General features: G+C 36.7%; 1 protein-coding gene across 1 annotated transcript; it reads left to right on the top strand.

The window, feature by feature from the left end:
- Positions 1–6658: 6658 nt before the first annotated feature.
- Positions 6659–20725, top strand: LOC132549639 (universal stress protein in QAH/OAS sulfhydrylase 3'region-like). Its single transcript, XM_060213588.1, has 4 exons — positions 6659–6747; positions 15045–15125; positions 17586–17674; positions 20388–20725. The coding sequence occupies exons 1-4, from the start codon at positions 6672–6674 to the stop codon at positions 20595–20597; spliced, it is 456 nt and encodes a 151-aa protein (XP_060069571.1). The 5' UTR covers positions 6659–6671; the 3' UTR covers positions 20598–20725.
- The last annotated feature ends 1076 nt before the right edge of the window (positions 20726–21801 follow it).

The following is a 21801-nucleotide window of genomic DNA, read 5'->3' as shown; positions in this document are numbered from 1 at the left end:
GAAATTTAGAACAACCACTCCAAACTTCACAAGAGTATTCAAGAACTGGCAGTATAAATGAGGTATAAATTTTAGATAGAGTTTTTCTATTTACTAAAATTTTAATTGCCTTAAGGCATTGATCTTTTTTAATACTGACTGATATATAAAGTCAACATGATTCCCCCACTTTGCATTAGCACTCAATAAAACTCCTAAGTGCCTGTGGCTCTCTGACATATTTAATCGTGTTTCACCAAATTGTACATGAATGGCATTGTTTCGTAACGTGTTTGAGATAAAAATGACATTAGTTTTATTAGGATTAAATGTTACCAACCACTTTTTGGACCAATCTATTATACGCTGCATATCAAAATTTAAAACTCGTTCTTTTTCTAGTATAGAGGAAGAGCCATAAGTCAATGAAGTATCGTCGGCAAACAAACGTGATACACTAAATAATTCATCAGTTATATCATTGATGTATATTAGGAACAAAAGAGGCCCTAAAATTGAACCTTGGGGAACTCCAACTTTGGTAATTAGAAAAATGTTCACCTACAAATACTCTTTGTTGTCTTGATTTTAAAGAATGTATTAACCAGTTCAGAATGTTTCCTGATATACCATAAGATTTAAGTTTTGATACTAGACCCTTGTGCCAAATTCTGTCAAATGCTTTTGAAATATCACAAAAAACAATGCATGTGTGTTTCTTTTCCTCAAGATTGAGACAAACGTTGTGGTAGATTTCAATGAGTTGGTGAACGGTAGAGTGTGTAGGCATAAAACCAGATTGCCTTGAATAAAATAACGAATTTGTTTAAAAATGATTATAAATATGCTTAAAAACCACTCTTTCAAAAACCTTACCAACCGTAGATAACAATGCTATCGGTCTATAATTAGATGGCGAATGTTTTGCTTTTTTATAAAGAGGCGTAACGTTTGCCTTTTTCCACAAAGGGCCGGTTTCCAAAACGGCCCCTTCTCTGATTCAAATTTCCTGTTGGTGGTGCATTCCCCATGCCGTTGTGGTCACAAATCTATAAAGTATAAAGATTTAGGTCACTTGGTTTGTTTTTTATGGCTCCTCAAAGTTGTACCTTTCAGAAGCTAAGTGTTGATAAAATAAAAAAAACTGTGTGAGAGACATATTGTATAATGGTGTTAAAGGTCTACACACATTGTGAGCTGTATAACGTAACATATGATGACTGATCCCGTCTACACCAGATGCTTTACCTAATTTCATTCTTTTGAGAACATCGATTACTTCATCTGTATCAATAATTATGTTGCTAAAATTTGAAATTGTTTTCGGGGCTAGGTTTGGTACCTGAACTTCAGAGTCGTCTAACTGACTTATTGAAATGAAATAATTATTTAGTAGTTCCGCTTTCTCTGTATCGTTATGTTTTACATTAACAGTATGTGGATCTATAAGAGGAGGTATTTCATTGGTTGCATTTTTTTTATTTAATTAAATTTCTAAGTAATTTCCAATATGATTTGGGGTCGGATTTAATAAAACTGTCAATGACGTCATCTAAATTTCCATAAAATGTCATTCTCACCTTGGGTTAACCTAGCTTTTTTATGTAGTCTATTGCGTATTCTGATGTTTTTACGCAACTCCGAATTCATCCACGGTTCGTCGTTGGGTCGTATAATGACAAGTTTAGATGGAATACTCTCTTTTGCAAAGGATATAAATTGATCAGTAAAATTTAAACAAGCTTCCTCAATATCCCTAGATTCAAGAATCATATCTTCCCAGGAAAAGTTTTCTATTAATCTATTTAGTTTAGTAAAGTCAGCATGTTTATAACACCAAACCTGACGCTTATAAGACTTTGTTTATTTGAAATTTACCTCAATAGATGCTATACATGCTTCATGATCACTAATGTCTCTAGTAATAGGCAATACTGATGATTCTATACATTTACTTGATTCAGATAGTATGATTGGATTTAGAAGAGTAACTCGTATGTTTCCTATTCTAGTAGGTTGGGTAATAATGTTTTTTAAATTAAAATTATTAAGAATTTCAGAGAGTCTATGATACTGTGACATTGTAATTAAATCAACGTTGACATCTTCAACAATGTTTATATTCGATGTAATATCTAATATTTTTTTCAATAGAGGCATGCATATGATCCCAAAAGGAATTTGCCGCATTAGGTGGTCTATAGATAGTACACAGGAAAATACAACTCGACGGCAATTCCAGTTGAAGCCATATTAATTCACCATCCACGAATTCAATATCGTATATTCTAGTTGCTTTAATTTGGTTAGAAACATAAACCATAACACCGCCTCCAGCAGAATTTCTATCTCTTCTAAAAGGCTCACTAAAACTTTGTATTTCTAATTCCTGGGAAGATATCTTTCCGTCTAAATGAGTTTCCGATATCGAAATTATGTCATATTCACTTGCTATATCTTCTAAATACTTTAACTTATTTCTAATACTACGAATATTAAGTGAAAAATTGATTATTCATGTATATTTGGTCCGGGATTGAGTTCAACATCCATACATATTAACAACAGGTTTAATAATATTAAACTATACACAGAATTATTAATAAAGATTAAGAAAACGTTACAAATATTCACCCCAAAAAGATTAGAAACGGAACTAAGGACCGACGATACAGATAGCTTTACACTAAGATATACTTTCTTCCAAAGGGAGATAAACCACGTCATTTCTTAAAAAACTGGAGACCTATCTCTTTGTTAAACATTTCCTACAAAATAGCTTCTGGAATAATTTCTCATAGGATAAAATCAGTTCTAGAAAAGCTTATAAATGAGGATCAGACAGGTTTCTTATCTGGGTGCTATATTGGTGAAAATATTCGTACTCTTTATGACGTAATGGCGTATGCTGAAGATTTACATATACATAGGAAAAGTATGCCCGAGTCAATTTTAAAAATCCCTTTATAGTACAATAATAACATTCAAGTGGGCAATAGATATGTCTTCTATCCAGTATGGTTTAATGCTGGTATATATACCATCAATGACCTAATTAAAAATTCTGATCATTTGACATTTTTCTCCTTTGATGAGTTTCTCCATAAATTTTTAATTAATACCAACTATTTACAGTATTATGGCTTGATTACAGCCGTCAAGTGTTTCTTGAGAAAACATGACTTCCATCCATTAGGACTTTTTCAGCCTTTTATACCACTTCTATGGGAATTTTTTTTTTATAAAAGTCAAAAAGGTGACAAAGACTTCTACAATGCTATTATTAAGCCAGCTCCAACCCTACTGGTATTCGAAAATGGAGTGATGAGTTTCACTTTGATGATCAGAAGTGGAAAAATATATTAATAATTCCGTTTATTATTACAAAAAGTTCTAAGCTACAGTGGTTTCAAGTAAGGATTATACATCACATTCTGGTTACGAACTCCTTTCTTTTCAATATTAATATAATACCTAGCCCTTTATGTACACTATGTAATATGGAAAGAGAAACAATTGTTCACTGTCTATGGGAGTGTATAGAGGTACAGACTCTATTGGAGAGATTTGAATCTCTTCTTGATATTCTTCTGATTCCTTTTTGGATAAACAAAGAAACATATTTATTTGGAATTATCCATCCTAATGCTAACACTGTAGATAACGAAATTTGAATTCTCATTAAACACTATGTTTAAATGTCAAGATTTCTACAAAAATGTCTTAATCTAAATGCTCTTATAAATAAGATTAAGGATCATTTCCATGTTCAAAAGTACAACATTTCCAGCAAAAACACTATTATGAAAACAAATTTTGAGAATAATTGGAAAAAATGGATGCCCATTTTGGAACTATAGTATGTATGCTAAGAAGTCTGTTCCCAATGGCCATGGCCTTGGCTCTACCAAACTGACTTTAAATTTATTGAATTTCCACAAAATTAGTGCTATTTTTATTTAATAATGATTATAACCCTCCCATTTCTCTCTCTCTTTCCCTCTCTCTCTCTCTCTCTCTCTCTCTCTCTCTCTCTCTCTCTCTCTCTCTCTCTCTCTCTCTCTATTACTCCTCTCTCCCTCCCTCTTTTTTGTTTCGGATGTATAGTTTATCTCTCCCTCCCTCTTTTTTGTTTCGGATGTATAGTTTATATATATATATATATATATATATATATATATATATAAATGTATTCATGAGTATGTGTGTGTGGAAATATCTTTGATAAGTGTAAGTGATATGATATTGTATGTGTGTGTGAGTATTTTGTTAAGTACATGTAAGTTTGCTATGCGAGTGTCAGTGGGTGTGAATGTTGATGAGTGAGTTTGTGTGCAGTAAGTAGAAGATACATGTGCATGATGATAAAGATGATGATGATGATGATGATGATGATGATGATCCATGTATATGTGTAAGACATATTCAAGTAAGAGCACACAAGTGTGAGAGTGTGGGTGTATGTTTTGTGTGGTTTCTCTTGTATATTGTGTATTGTGTAACATGTAAAAACTTGTCAAAAAAATAAAAGAATTAAAAAAAAGAAAAATGTAATGATAAGTTGGAAGTGTTTAAACTGCTACCCTTATAGACATCAAATACAAAATATAGTTACAACTAGAAATGTGAGCTAACACGTGTGTACGCAAACATAGATGTACCCTTGATATATATAAGCAGTTTGATTTACTGAAGTACTTTTCAGTATAAATACTAGTTAACATTACATACAATACATTATGTGTTTTCTCTCCTCTAAACACAAAAATTCGGGCAGAACCATTTCTATAATGAAGACAAAAGTAAAAACGGTAGTACAACACAAAAGTTTATCATTATACTTATAAGTTACCATACGAGACATCATAGCAGACGACAAAAATCAAGGTAAATCTACTGGGGTACAAAGTACGTGCAGACGACACAATGACCATGCTAATAGAAGACATTGGTCAGGGTAGATTTCACCTCATTACTTGTGTTACTATATGTACATGCTCAGATATGTGTTTTATTCGGACTATGGGTGCACTTACCAACAGTACATACATGTATAATAATTTCAGGTAGATCGTCGTGAGCTAATAACAAATAGACTTACCAAAAAATTTTTACAACATCTTATATAATAATTAATGGCAAGTAAAAAGAATACTCTCATGATATAGCACAAAAACCTCAGTATGACATGTTTCTGACTCATAGAAACAACATAATACTGAACAACATTATATACATATTACATAGAGGTTTGGATTTCACTGGTCAGTTTCCAGGAACAATGTCCGCGATATCCTTGTACCGTTTTACAAGTACTTTGGCCGGTTCTTTCTGTAGTCTATAAAATATGCGCCCATCGTTTGTCCAAAAGGAATCAATTTTCTTAGCTTTTTTACACAGAGCCAAACCCATGATTATTTTCTGCCTGTAAACCGTCAAGTCTTCAGTAATGAACACTCTTGCGCGGGGTGGGTGATTTTTCAATTGAAGTCTCGATTGATATATATTGTTCTTCACCTTCCAGTTACGAAATCTGCAGATAATTTGAGCTTTGCCGTTTTGAGTTTTACCAATAATATGAGATATGTTTATGTCCTCAGAAGTAATAGGTACACCAATTTTGGAACATATTTCTAACACTTTATCGTCAGTTGATTGTTTCTCATCAATTTTCAAAGGAACACCATGAACCCGGAAACTAGTTTGTCTTCCGTACTGCTCTAATTCCTCTATAGAACACTCCAAGTTTTCGACTCACCCTCTAACTGTATAACAGCGTCTTTCAACTGGTTATTTTCATGTTTTACTTCCGACAATTCTTTAGACAAGGACTGTATTTGTTCCGTGAAAGGGCTCATAACGGCAGATATTTGTTGACCGATGATTGGTCCTTACGCTGATGCCAGACTTGGAACGATGCTAGTTATAAAATTGGGGTTAGTTATAGTAGCTTGTACGAGCTGAGTTAAATTGATTGTTTGTCCCTGGTTTGTAAGGAGATTAGGTTGTTGATTATTTACATCTGGTTTATGAGCCATGGTTGGAGTGTCTGATACAGAAGGTTTTCTTCTACTGGCGCTAGGTTTTTCTGCATCCAATGAAGCAGGACTTATATACTCACTTTTACTGACCAGTCCAGGTGTACTCATATAAACAAGAATTACTCCTTTAAATCACTTTTTCACAGTTAATAATTTGAGTCCATGAAAAAAGCAAACACCAAGCTACAAGTCCGTCCTATTAAACTGACAAATTTCGACCATTATTATGTAAAACCATAGATTCTCTTCAGAGCGAGTTTATGAACGTGCCATAGCTGACGCCATCACGTGACTATAAATTATATAACAATAAATTATGTATTTATTGAATGGGTTTTACTTCCACTAATACGACCTTTCGGCCTTTCAGCGGACGAGATACCTATAAAGTATCTACATGACTTTTATACTATACTAGCAGGGTCACTGATAGTCAGGCCTCACTTATCTATAACGAGTATGCATAGAAATCAATGCGATAGCCGAGGACCTGAAGCTGTACCAGATAGCTTCTGTATTATGTCTTCTGACGGCCAGAAATATTCTTCAGTGAGCACATAGCCGCACGGAGGTAACAGTGCCAGTTGTTTAAACACTGCACCACAAAATCCCTCAGCAAACGGTCATCATCGTCCCTGACAAGCATAAAACATGGCGGAATCAGACAACACTCGGGTAGTAGCGATTGCTATCGATGGAAGCGCATACGCTGAACAGGCTTTTGATTGTAAGTATATAAAATGCACATAGCAGGAGTGTAAATGACTAGCAAATGTGGTATACAGTAAGGTATTATTATAGCCATTCTGTTTCCATTTGTCTCTTTATAGATCACAAGTGTAATATATCGTGCACTGTCAAGGTCAACTTTGATATCTATAAGTATAAAGTCTAACTACAGGTAATATATGAAAGATTAAGAGAAGTTGATGATGTTTGTTTACAATTCCTTAGATTTACGCCCCCATTTAGTTGTCACTACACATTTTACTCCAGCTACCCGGTATTTTTTCAAGCACTTGGAACGAAAAAACCAAATGATTGTAGTAATAGAAATATTCTGATAAAGATAAAACCGTAAAAACATAATTACGTCGAGATGGCAATGCGTTCGAAACGCACAAAATATTTTAGATAATTCAACAACATATTGGCTAGGCAGTGTTGCTGTACGACAGTAGATTATTGATTATTGCAGGTCTTGTGTTCGCGGCATCAGAGGTCGATACGAATAATTCCTTCCACAGAGTACTGTGTATTGACGTAGTTCCTGTGCCACGTTTTGGTGTATTTTCAGAGAATATTGCAAAATTATTCTATAGTAGTTATTGATACAATGCAATTCATGCATATAAACGATATCAAAAGTAGGATGAAATAAATGACCTTTTTTGTTATTCACTGTGACGTTTGTAAGCTGTCCATAAAATGAATCCGAGTATAAGTAATTCGAATCGTATTGGTAATTAGATATCATTCATTGTTCACAAAATACTGTCTTGACAAGTTATGCCTACTAGACTTAACTGTATATAAGTAAAATGTCACCTCACGGTTGGTTTGTCATCAAAATGCGTGCTCACACTTTTACATAGTACGATAATGGTGAACGTTAAATACAAGTCTAGAGCCATATCAGTGACACACAAAATAACAGGGACTATGGTAATATTGACGATCCTGTACCTGTAATTATCTTATTGAACAGGTTTATCCAACAGACATTGTAATACCATAGCAAATGGAAACAATAAAAGATCATATTAATCACTCTCTGATTTAAGTCAGTGGACGATACTAGAACTAATATTCACACCATCTTCAATGTTTAAGGTTACACGTATTTTTCAGAATATTTTATTTGTCATGATTTTACTAACAACAGGAATTGGGAAACAGGCATAGCCTATAAAAGCCCTCTACTTGCTATTATAAATAAATATACACATTAGTCAAATAACGAAAGAGTTCAGTGATAGATATCAATAGTTTTAGTGGTAATAATATCACTCAACGACTGGGACAAGAATCAGTCCGAAAGTCAATTGGCATGGAAGGCAGCAAAGCCAAACTGTCCATACATAATTCACGTTCTTTTGCTGAATCCATACAGATAACAAGCAGACAAAACCTGACACAATAATGTCTGAATTGGATGTTTGAAAAAGACGTCTGGTATCAGTAATGGATCTCTTAATCAACTCAAGAATAGATTTATTCGTGACTGTATCTAACTCGTGACAGCCATTTAGAAATGTTTGAGTGTTAAGAGGTGTCTGCTGTCTTTGGCTAGTTAAAAGAGGTACAAACAAGGCTACGTATTATGTGGGTGGTAAATAAATCGGCGTTCAAAGTACGAACAGAATTTCCCAACTTACATAAAGTTATATTGAAATTACTTTCCCATTAACGAAGTGCGGTGGTGTTCGGCATCTGCAACAGGTTGAAATAAGACATATTTTTATTGTACTAATGAACGCCATTGTGGAAAACAGACAAGATTATTATTCTATTCAGACATAAATTTTAGGGATAGCTGGTAAGATATATTTGATGTCTTGCTACTAGAACATTGAAAATTCCATTATGAGAGGATATTGATCAGTATTATTAATGATATAAGGTTGATTTGAATCATAAACCTGAGCAGGGCCAACATTACATATATGAAATATTTCGATGAAGGTGACGACGTTTTACAAATGAAAAATAAATCAGATTCTCTGTATTTAACCCCAACCCTTTGTCTTGCTCCCCGTCTAAAGCCGCTTATTATACGTATTTTCGCAAGTTGATTGACTCTATGATGTTGGTCTCTAACCCTAACCCTTTGTCTTGCTCCCGGTCTCAAGCCGCTTATTATACGTATTTTCGCAAGTTAGATTGACTCTATGATGTTGGTCTCTAACCCTAACCCTTTGTCTTGCTCCCGGTCTCAAGCCGCTTATTATACGTATTTTCTCAAGTTAGATTGACTCTATGATGTTGGTCTCTAACCCTAACCCTTTGTCTTGCTCCCGGTCTCAAGCCGCTTATTATACGTATTTTCTCAAGTTAGATTGACTCTATGATGTTGGTCTCTAACCCTAACCCTTTGTCTTGCTCCCGGTCTCAAGCCGCTTATTATACGTATTTTCTCAAGTTAGATTGACTCTATGATGTTGGTCTCTAACCCTAACCCTTTGTCTTGCTCCCGGTCTCAAGCCGCTTATTATACGTATTTTCTCAAGTTAGATTGACTCTATGATGTTGGTCTCTCCTTTGGTACAATTTGCCCACACTGTGTCCGCATATTCTAAAATTGGACGAATGAAAGTAATATAATTTTTATTCTTTGGTAAACTTTTTCATAAATATAATTTACACGATTTGACCAGTTAGCATGGCTGTTGAAAAATAAACCAAGATGATTATAACTTCCAACAATTTTTTTATAATCAAGTTGTTGAAGTTCAACGCAAGATGTAAAATCTCAGTCAATCTGTCTTGAGAAGAGAAAAAGAAGGGACTTAGTTTCATCAGGATTAAAAATGATTCCCCATTTTTTGTCCCAAACAGATTTTTAAAGGTAACAAACATAATATATCCTGATAGCTCTACACAGAATTATTTTTCATTTATCGATTTTAACCATACAATGTATTTGTCATAACACACATGCCTTAATATTGATTTTCCCCATCCTCTGTAAACACATTCTCATAATTGGACAACACAACTGCTAGAATTTCTTCACTGCTGTGTGACACTAATCCTAAAGCTTTTAATCTTTTACTCCTCTTTGGCCCAACCCGTACTCGCAAATACTTATGTTTCATGCTTCACCGTTAACACACACACAGAAACACACACAGACAGACAGACACACACCCACACCCACACCCACACACACACACACCCACATACACACACACAGACAAACATAGCCACACACACACACCCACATACACACACACCCACACCCACATACACACACACAGACAGACATAACCACACACACACACACACACACACACACACACACACACACACACACACACACACACACACACACACACACACACACACACACACACACACACACACACACACACACACACACACACACACAACACAACATTTCTCGGAACTCGGACTAATAATTGATACAAAACTAGATTAAAGCATCTAAATCCCAACAGAATAAGGATTTCGAAAGTTTCTCCTCCGTTTATTATATTTTGCACTGCTGTGTCCACAGTGTCATAGTAGCCGTTGCCGTTAATTCAAAATTAGGTTCCCTTCACTCGAGTTACACATTTTGACACTATATCCGTCATTCCCGCATAAGAAGAATGAACATATGATGTCTCCGAGTGTGAATTGATATTATGCCTGGGAGTGTGAACTGACATGTGGAAGTGTGAACTGACATGTCTGGGAGTGTGAAATGACATGTCTTGGAGTGTGAACTGACATGTGGGAGTGTGAACTGACATGTGGGAGTGTGAACTGACATGTCTGGGAGTACGAACTGACATGTCTGGGAGTGTGAACTGACATGTCTTGGAGTGTGAACTGACATGTGGGAGTGTGAACTGACATGTGAGAGTGTGAACTGACATGAGGGAGTGTGAACTGACATGTGGAAGTGTGAACTGACATGTCTTGGAGTATGAAATGACATGTCTTGGAGTGTGAACTGACATGTGGGAGTGTGAACTGACATGTCTTGGAGTGTGAACTGACATGTAGGAGTGTTAACTGACATGTGGGAGTGTGAACTGACATGTCTGGGAGTGCGAACTGACATGTCTGGGAGTGTGAACTGACATGTCTATTAGTGTGAACTGGCATGCGGGAGTGTGAACTGATGTATGGGAGTGTGAATTGATGTGTGGGAGTGTGAACAGACGTGTGGGTGTGTGAACTGACATGTGGAAGTGTGAATTGACATGTCTAGGAGTGTGAACTGACATGTCTGGGAGTGTGAACTGACATGTCTATTAGTGTGAACTGGCATGTGGGAGTGTGAACTGATCTATGGGTGTGTGAACTGACATGTGGAAGTGTGAATTGACATGTCTAGGAGTGTGAACTGACATGTGGGAGTGTGAACTGACATGTCTGGGAGTGTGAATTGACATGTGAGAGTGTGAACTGACTTGTGGGAGTGTGAACTGACATATATTGGAGTGTGAAATGACATGTCTTGGAGTGTGAAATGACATGTCTGGGAGTGCGAACTGACATGTGGGAGTGAGAACTGACATGTCTGGGAGTGTGAACTGACATGTGGGAGTGAAAGCTGACATGTCTGGGAGTGCGAACTGACATGTGGGAGAGAGAACTGACATGTCTGGGAGTGTGAACTGGCATGTGGGAGTGTGAACTGACATGTCTGGGAGTGTGAACGGACATGTGGGAATGTGAACTGACATGTCTAGGAGTGTGAACTGACATGTGGGAGGGTGAACTGACATGTCTAGGAGTGTGAACTGGCATGTCTGGGGGTGTGAATTGTTACTGACAAATCAAATACGCCTTTTGAAAAATGAAAATGCCCCTTTTCTATTTTGGTAATGCCAAAACTAATGGCGGTTGATCTAATGTTTAAATGAAGTTCTGCTCGAAAAGAAGTTTGTTTTCAGGGATTTTTTGAACTGGATACTTATCTTTGCAGTTTCAATATATATATAAATGTCTCTGAAATATGTTACCTGAAAGTGAATTAATCACATACCATCGGCGTTGTCATTGGATACCACACTAATTTGTCACCATTACATCGTGTAAAACGTTTGTTTCTCATTAAAAATGAGCTGTAAGATGTATTTAATTTACCTTGCAGGTAGTTGATGTATCAAAACTGTTGAACGGAATTTGTTCGAATTTCCGTTGGTCCCTTTACTAGTTATATTACACAATACATGTCCTTATCCCCCAGAAACATTGTTATAAGCCTCTTTGTTTGTAAAGATGTGTGATTTACTCTTATATGTGGATGTAATAGTGTATATGTAAGGGAGGGGGAATGTAGTGTGATATTTCGTTTTCCTTTCTTTTGATATGGAATACGTATTGTTACTGAGAAACACATGAACAATCGATGAGAACAAATGATTTACCTCTTAAAATGTCAATGCCTATATATATGATGAATCCTGTCTGATCCGAGAGTATTACATTGTCAGACCGATGCCGAATGCGCTTTGTGGAATGGTATAATCAGCAAACATGAACCATAATTCATTCATAGAAGGATCAACATCCTCATTTAAAGTTGTAATAAGGCAATGAATAACTTTATTGTGGAACACTATGAATCATGAATAACAGATTTAATTTGGAAAATTCGCGGACAGAATCAATTATTAATGCATTAAGATCGTTATCTCCATAACGAAGGACGGAAGGGAGAAAGCCGGAACGGGACTGCTTGTCACCATAACGAAGGACGGAAGGGAGATAACCAGGACATATACACTCGTCTGCATAACGAAGGACGGAAGGGAGATAACCAGGACAGGACTGCTTGTCAGTATAACGAAGGACGGAAGGGAGTTAATCAGAACAGGACTGCTGGTCACCATAACGAAGGACGGAAGGGAGATAACCAGGACTTAAACACTCATCTCCATAACAAAGGACGGAAGGGAGATAACCAGGACAGGACTGCTTGTCAGTATAACGAAGGACGGAAGGGAGTTAATCAGAACAGGACTGCTTGTCACCATAACGAAGGACGGAAGGGAGATAACCACGACTTAAACACTCATCTCCATAACAAAGGACGGAAGGGAGATAACAAGGACAGGACTGCTTGTCATTATAACGAAGGACGGAAGGGAGTTAATCAGAACAGGACTGCTTGTCACCATAACCAAGGACGGAAGGGAGTTAACCAGAACAGGACTGCTTGTCAGCATAACGAAGGACGGAAGGGAGTTAACCAGAACAGGACTGCTTGCCTCTATAATAATATATGGTAAATTTGTGACAAGGTCCGAGTTATTTAGATAATGAGAGAAGTTTCGCGTGATGGTAAATTTGTGACAAGATTCAAGTTATTTAGTTAATGAGAGAAGTTTCTAGTGATGGTAGATTTATGACAAGGTCGAAGTGATTGTGTAAGAAGGTTGTGACTAGTGATCGTGTGGTTATATCTAAACGACTTGCATTCTGTGACAAACGTCTGAGTTAATGTGACTATGTGAAACGGTCCGCGTGGTTGTAAATGTTTGACAAGGCCGTGGAATTGTAATTGTGCAACAAGTCCTAGATAATCTTAAACGTATGCTGAGGCCTTAGTGACTGTGAGACAAGTTTCGAATTATTGTGATTGAGTGATAAAACTTGGTTGTTGGTAACTGTGTGACACAACAGCGAAACAAATTATTCAACGTATTCACTGATGTTGGTCCAAATTAAGATACCAGAGTAATTACAGAAAACTCGCGTGGTTACATGTAAAACAGACATAATACCAGGAATCTTACCACGGACGTCTAGGTGAAAGGACTGTGTTTTATTTTTAATAAGATATTTACACTGTCAAAGACAAAGGAACATTGAGTTAAGATGTTAACTTTTACCTTATAATGTGCGTTACCTCTGCGCCAAAAGATCACTTATTGTGTGCGTTACCTCTGCGCCACTAGACCACTTGTTGAGTGTGTTACCTCTGCGCCACTAGACATCTTATTAGGTGCGTTACCTCTGCGCCACTAGACCACTTATTGTGTGCGTTACCTCTGCGCCACTTATTGTGTGCGTTACCTCAGCACCACCGGACGACTTATTGTGTGCGTTACCTCTGCGCCACTAGACCACTTATTAGGTGCGTTACCTCTGCACTACCAGACAACTTATTGGGTGCGTTCTAAGAACCGAAGAAACCGTGGTCAGTATACCTACAGGTACACAAATCTCATTATGAAATGTTGTATGTTTTTCTTTCTCGTGTACTTCATCTTATTTGATCTTTATTATATATTATATAATTATATAGGAAATGGCAATGATCTTCAGCTATTAAATCAAGGATTATCGCTTGTCATGGTTGTCGATTGATCTACGACAATGATATGCAGAAGTTATGGATGGTTCTTGGCTGAATTATAAATTTATGAATGTGTATGATAACGTTTCTGTCGCTAAAAAGTACACGCATCGATAGGAAAAAGCTGGTGTCTAGCTAAGAAGCTGATTCATAGACGCGTTTATTCCAAATGACCTTAGTTGGTCGTGCCAATGACAAAGAGTCAAGGTAAATTTAGATCGATACCTGGAACTCCTAAAATCTGAAGACCGGAAGGTTTTTACCCAACATGAGAATTGTACTGATCAAGATGCTATGCTGGCACGGCATATTAATGGTGAAAATCTACAATGTTTAAGACATATATATCATATCATCTAGTTGACAATATTCACTTCTGTTGTGTTTAACGTCGCGCTACTTCAAAGCTTTCCTTTTTTATTTCAGTATTTGACACCCATGATTGCTGACAAAACAGTGTCGTACGAAAATCATGACAAAGAATAAAAAATACTTGTTCTAAAGACTTAACATATAGATTTTGATAAATCTTTTACCAAATTATCCTCATAAGATGCAATTAATTCCAAATCAGGTTTTGGAGAGTCCGGTTGGTGTTTAATTATGTAGGGCAAATTACCTACACGATAGCACAACAACTTTCGGTTGTATCCTGAGCTACACTGCATCTGACAAAAACAATGGCTCCTTAAAGATGTGTTATCACCAAAACAATGGCTCAGCTGAGGCGAGCAATCATCAAAACAATCAATACTAGTATTAAGGCAAGGACGATGAAAGCAGTCTTAATGTAATCACTATAGCAGTGTACCTTTAGAGGCATAGATTCACTAATACAGTATATCTTTAGAGGTAAACAGTCACTAAAATAGTATATCTTTAGAGGTAAACAGTCACTAAAATAGTATATCTTTAGAATCATACAGTTACTAGGACATGCTCTATTCCTGATCTCATCCATCATTTTGAAATTCTTATTCCAGGGTACATGGAGAATATTCGCCGGGAAAACGACAGCCTCGTATTGATTCATGTTCCCGAATCGTACGACCTTCACCTAGCTAGTAGGTATATAGCTCGCATGCTTGAGAACAGACGTGTTTTATGTGTTAGCTGCACGTCATCATTCAATCTATCTTGCTTTTATCAAGAGACTGTGAGCCATTACATTGAACCAGTAGCATGAGATGGTTCCAAAGTAAACTTTGAAATGAATCACCTTTACCTGCACCATTGTTTAATCATCTTTAAATGTTCTTTTTCCTTCTTTTCTCTGTTTTCGTACGTGATGTACAAATAATTTTATGAAAATGAAAACCTTTACAATAATTATCGAACAAAAAAATATGTCATTGTCAAATCCAAAATGATCTCCTCTAGGCATTTTATTTTCTGATTAGTCCCGAAAACAAAAGGCCAAAACTAGGGGTCAAGGTGAACCTACATACATGAAGGAAATGTGAAAAAGATCTTTCAGGCCTTTTATTTTATCTACCCATTCCATAATCGCCCATGTATATCTACACACTATGAGGAACCTTGTTATATAATTTGAGAACATATATACCTTTCCCCCAGAAATATCAATAACAAATGTAAATAATAAGATGGTCAACTGCAAGCCAATTTGGTATTCGTTTATTTTTGCCAGTCCTAAAACATACCGTGCACAATTAGCGACTAAGGTAAACATTTTCCCGAAATAGCAATAACAGACTATGGGATTTGGACATAAGCTTGCAGGGTTAAAAAAACATGTCACACTCGAAAAGGGATAAAACATTGACAGATATTTGAAGATTATTTTGAGTAAGCAAGAGACCCATGATACCGGTGAATCTGGTAAAAAGAGCCGTTTTTAAATGTGCTCGAAATTGACCAGGCAAACCTATTCAAACTGGTGAACATTAGATTCCATCAATGTTACAACCGAGTTAATTATACATGACTTTTACATTGCATCGAATGTTTATAAACTAATTTTAATTTTTGTCACTTTTAATTCCACTACCTAACAAATTTGGTCATCTGACATAAAGTGTTGCGATCGACTTTTCCCGGCGTCGTGTGTCCGTAATCTTTTCAGCGTTTTGACTTCCTCTCAAATACACCTAAAATTTCAATAATATTTTCAAACTTTTCCTGACCAAAGATAAACAAAATATTGAATTATATCATCCCCACCCAAGGGTCCGATGGACAGGCCAAAAGGAATCCAACCGACTCAAATTTAAAAATACTTCTCAACAACAAGATATAGTGGAACCAAATAATCTTTGTGGGTGGCAGAGTCTTCAGGTGCTTCACCAAAGTTGTTAATATCATGAGTCTCACATTTCCTTCCGAGGAGGGTGGTTATAATTTACACTAGTTTATATAGGAAAGGTATAGTTTAAGTATGATTTGTATCATTTCCACTGGAATAATTTAAAACTTGGTTAGACTTATCAGGACGACACGAAGGTTTGATGGTGTTCACATTTTGATCCTGGCTGACCTACTCGGGTTGATGTGCGGATGTGCAAAAGGAGTCAAATTGACTCAAATTTTAAACCCTTTATCTAAATGCCAAGATATGGTAGAATCAAGAGTTCTTAATGGATGAAAGGGTCCTACGGTACTCTGCCGAAGTTGTGAATTTTATGGCCCCAGAGTCTCTATTTTCCCCTTGGGGAGAGTGTAAAATTTTCTATAGTGTATATAGGAAAAATACATTGTTGATCATTATTTGTTTAATTATTGGCGAAGCATGGTGGCTTCATTGTACAACGTTTTGATCTTGACTGAATCCTAGGGGCTAATGGGCGGGACCAATAGTGGTCAAATTGACTTAAATGCCAGAAACCTTCATATAGTAGAATAAATAAAAATCAGGAATAGAAGGGTCTCTAAGTGCTTTACCAAAATTGCAAATTTCATGACAATTGGTCTCAACTTTCCTTCTGGGGAATCGATAAATGTTTCTATAGATTATATAAGAAAAGTACATTATTTGAACATAATTCATTCATGTAATGTAATTTAAATTCGCAAAATTACCAATATAACATTACAGTTTGGATGGTATGCACATATTAACTTTCACTGGCCTGAAAGGCTTAACACATATCATGTATACCTTATTGTCATTAATGTTACAATCTCCTTTTTGTTACACCTGAAAGTACTTACCTTATAATGCTTGTCTCAGTTGACATTCAAGGGCACCAGGCCTCTTGCTTTTTTAAAATATTATTTGTCACAGAAATCAAATCATTTCAAAGTTGAAAGTTGCCGCATGCTTTTAGCGAATGTGGAATTTGACATCTGATAAAACGTTTTCTTTGAGCACTGCATGCCGGTTTGTTAGGTTGCAATGATATATGGAGGGTAACATCTGCGATTGTATCAGTGACAAATGATTTTGTGTACGTTTAGCTGCTTTGGAGTTTGATAAATTGACTGGAGTAGACATAAATGTAAATATCCTTTAATTTCCACAATGTTACCATGAATCAAGCAGCATACATACTGTGATTTTACAGGTCCCGGAGTGGTACAACAAATACTAGAGGAACTGGAAGTGAAGGTTAAAGCCATCGAGGACAAGTACAAGGCAAAAGTCGATGGCAAGGTGAATTATCAATTATCAAAGTATTTGAAAATATAATTTGCTACGGACTAACATCTCGTTCGTTCGCCTCTCTCCGTCCATTAACAATTCTTTTTCGTTTCTTTATCCAGTTTATTACATGACGCAACTTGATGAAACCTTACAACAATGTTGAGAACTGAAATATGTAGGTAGGGGTTGTGTTTCAGATATCAAGCCAAGATTAAGGGATCATTGCTAAGAATAGAATTTGACTAGTCAAAATTAACATCCGGTATATCAAGTTATTTAATGAAACATGGATAAGAGGTCAATGTCACAAAAACCTGCCTTTGCTTCTCCAAACTGATAAATATTATTTGCTAAAAGTACATTTAAGATGGTGTTGAGGGCTAACTGACGTAACCGAAGAAATAAGAGCTATTCCTCTGGAGATGATGATATAACTGTGGAGACTACAGGAGACTTTTATAATAGTAAACAGACTGCATCTTTTATATAACAGGAATGTATTTTAACTTGCAATAAAATTATTGCTGTAATAGTTTAAAAACAATCTTGAAACAAAAAAACAAATATACTAACGGAAAACAGAAACGCAAGTTTTTGTCCGGTGGTAAATATTTCAAATGTTTTATGGATGATCATATCATTGTTAAGCTGTTTATATTAATTCCTCATTACTGATTAAAATTTGATAAGTTCTGTTGTCTTAACACAGCCGGCGTTGGCATGGATAGCGTTTAAACGTGGATACTCTACTACCCCATTTCCTGATCAAAATCAATAGCGGGTGTGCCCACCTCGAGCTGCAGTCGCTGCTCTAACTCTCCTTACCATTGACCCCATCAAATTGTTTATGGTCCTTCGTGGGATGTTATTCCACTCCTGAAGAAGGGCCTGCGTGAGCTGAGCGACGTTGTTTGGGACGTTGACGCGCTTCCTGAGCCTGACTGTAGGATGGCCAATCGAGTACTGGGACATTGTTTTGGTTGATGAAGTTACGACACACCCTAGCAACGTGCGGCGTTGCATTATCCTGCTGCAATGTAAGGTTTCGCGCTTGGATTAATGGAAGGACATGAGCAATGAGGACCTGATCCCGATATCGGACGGCTGTAAGATTGCCTTGGATGATCACGAGAGGTGTTTTCACGCCATGAGAAATCCCCGCCCAAACCATAACAGACCCTCCCCCGAATCTGCCGTTTTCTTTAACGCATGCGTCAAAATATCGCTCACCGCGACGTCGATAGCAACGTTTTCGTCCATCTGACCTGTACAACGTGAACCGAGACTCCTCCATAAATAACACACATCTCCAGCGGACCAAACGAAACCGATTTGGTGCATGTGCACGCAGCCATTGCATTCGACGTTGACGTCGCCTGGGTGTAAGTTGCGGACCAACATAGGGACGTCTTGGCCTTAGATTGACCTCCCGCAACCGATTCCTAACTGTTCTTGGACACACACGGCGACCATGAGTGCCTACAATATGACTTGCCGTCTCCGTCCCTGTCTGAAATCGGTTACGTAGGTGTAAGAGACGTATGCCCTGATCTTGACGTGGCGTCGTAACGCGTTGACGTCCGCTCCTGGGACGGTCAGCTACTCTTCCCGTGGCCCCAACTGATCGAGCTATCGTTGACTCATGGACTCCAAATTGCTGGGCGACGAGACGTTGCGATTGGCCCTGTAGAATTCGGGCAATAGCCCTACCCCTATCAACTTCTGACATTTTTGGCATGCTGCTTTTTAATCGCCTTGGAATGAAATGTTGTGCACTGGATGTTTGCTGTTCATAACTTGGATTTGGTATGGTTTTCAAGTTGATAGCCCGTGGTAGTGCTACGGACGCACGCTTTGTTGGAAAATCTGTTCAAATCGGGCAGCGTCGCCCGAAGTCACGGTTGACCGAATTTAAACCGACGATTATGTGTCACATTTCACAACATTTGGTCTACGGATAAAAAAGTTATATTACCAAAAGTGAACTTGCGTTTCTTTTTTCCGCTAGTATATAATCAAAGTTAATGTCATTATCATTATATAATATTTTTCGGGCAAGCAATATTTTGCTCATTATAATTTGGAGAATACGATTTTACGGTACAATAATAATGATAAGGCAAACAACATTTCATATGATACCATATTCAGGTAGCACTATTTTGGTCATTACAATTGTATTGGTTGAATGTTACATTCAGCAATATTTTGGTGATTACCCTCATCCAGATACGATAGTCATGCCACAACTCTAACCCATGACACAAATTTGAGGGCAGCAATATTTAATTAATGGTATGAATTCAATGTTCAAACCCGCTATCTTTTAGTCATTTTACTCAATGTTGGTCAATAAAGATGTTGGAATATAACCTTGAATCGTTTTGTCCAGCAATATTCTGCTTATTATTACCATTGCATTCTTGCAATATTTTGGTTGTTTTAATAGCATGATACAATGTTCCTGTCTATAATATTTTTGGCAATTTTCATTGTAAAGATACAATGTTCAAGCCAGTGATGCTTTGGTTATTAAACTCGCATAATGCAGTATTCAAAGTTCAAGGCAGGAATATATTTGTTTTGTCCTTCGATGACTTTAAATTCTCTTGTCAGTTTTGTTAGAAACTTGATCAGATATATTAAAGTCATGAATATATCTTCACATGGTCTTCTTAATGTTTGCTAACACTAATAAAACGAATATTTGGTCTTAACACAGATCCAGGGGAAATTTCGAACGGGGTCTGGGAAACCAGGAGAGGTAATCGTAAAGATTGCGGATGAGGAAAAGGCTGGTATGATTGTAACTGGAACGAGGGGACAGGGAAAGTTCCGGAGGACAGTGATGGGTAGTGTCAGTGACTATATTGTACATCACGCTCATGTACCAGTGTTGGTGTGTAGGAAAGAGAAAGACTTGAAGGCTTAGCATGGATTGTGTGACAAATGATTGGAACTAAAGTGTCCATAGATTAACAATAATTATATCCCTAGTCCCTTAGACTATATACAAGATAAACTGGTCAATATCAAGTAGCGAATGTCAAGGACGCAATAAAAATTGAACAACAAAACATGTCGCTGTCATTGCAAAAGGATTTAGTATTATACATTATGTAAACCGACAATCTGTGACATCATTTCGCTTAAAATTGCCTAATCCGACAGTCTGTATGAAAACATGTATGTAAATTCTGTCTAAACCGACAGTTTTTTTGAAAATATTTAAATGTGTCTAATTAAATAATGTGCATGACAAAATTTTCTTGGGTCAAACTGTCTAATCCAGCAGTTTCTCTGACAATATTTTAATGTGTCTGATTAAACAGTCTGTATGATAAAATTGTGTTTGGTCAAACTGTCTAATCCACCGGTTTCTGCTGCAATATCTCACTCAAAGTTATTTAAGTATTAGGTATTTTGTGACTTAAATTTAATCAAACAAATTCAAAAGACAATATTTAGCCAGTTTTTTTTTTCTAAACAACTTTTGTGTTAACAGTTCGGTCCAAGTTGTCGTATTACACTCTATGTGAAAACATTGCTTGTATCTTGTGGTCTACTAGACAACGTTTCCGACAATTTTGTATAATTCAACATTCTATGAGACATTCCAGCGAGTCTGTGTGACAAGGTTCTAGTCGAACATGTCCAATGCAGTGTATTACAGCATAATAGTCAATCCAACATACTGTGTGACTTTTGTTTACTTTAAGAGTCGATGTGACAACAGTGTGATAAAAAAATATGTTATTTTTGTTTACTCTCTTTACTTTCTTAATGCGATAGACACGGTTTCACTAATTTTTGTCTTTTCAAAAGTTTTGTCTAGCTACATTTCAGCTAGGCCTGTATATTCCGACAGTTTATATGATATTGTTTCTCTCAAATCTGTCCGATCTATCTGTCTGCGTGACGTTTAATCAGTCAAAATTTGTTTATTCCGATAGTCTATGTGACAATAATTAAGTAACCGTATCTCATCCGATTGTGATATTTCAGGTTTGTCTCGTCAGTCAGTTTGAATGACAAAGTTTCAGTCAAATTTGTCTTATGTTGCAGTCTGTGTGATAATCCGAAAATCTTGTCTGGCTACATCTAGCAGACAGTCTGAGGACAACATCTTCATCAAA

This window comes from Ylistrum balloti, unplaced genomic scaffold (assembly GCF_031769215.1).
Source record: "Ylistrum balloti isolate Yb309-2 unplaced genomic scaffold, AGI_CSIRO_Ybal_v1 Utg370070, whole genome shotgun sequence".
Taxonomy (NCBI): Eukaryota; Metazoa; Mollusca; class Bivalvia; order Pectinida; family Pectinidae; genus Ylistrum; species Ylistrum balloti.
The sequence above is the reverse complement of the archived record's forward strand: the minus strand, read 5'-3'. Positions and strand labels throughout refer to the sequence as shown.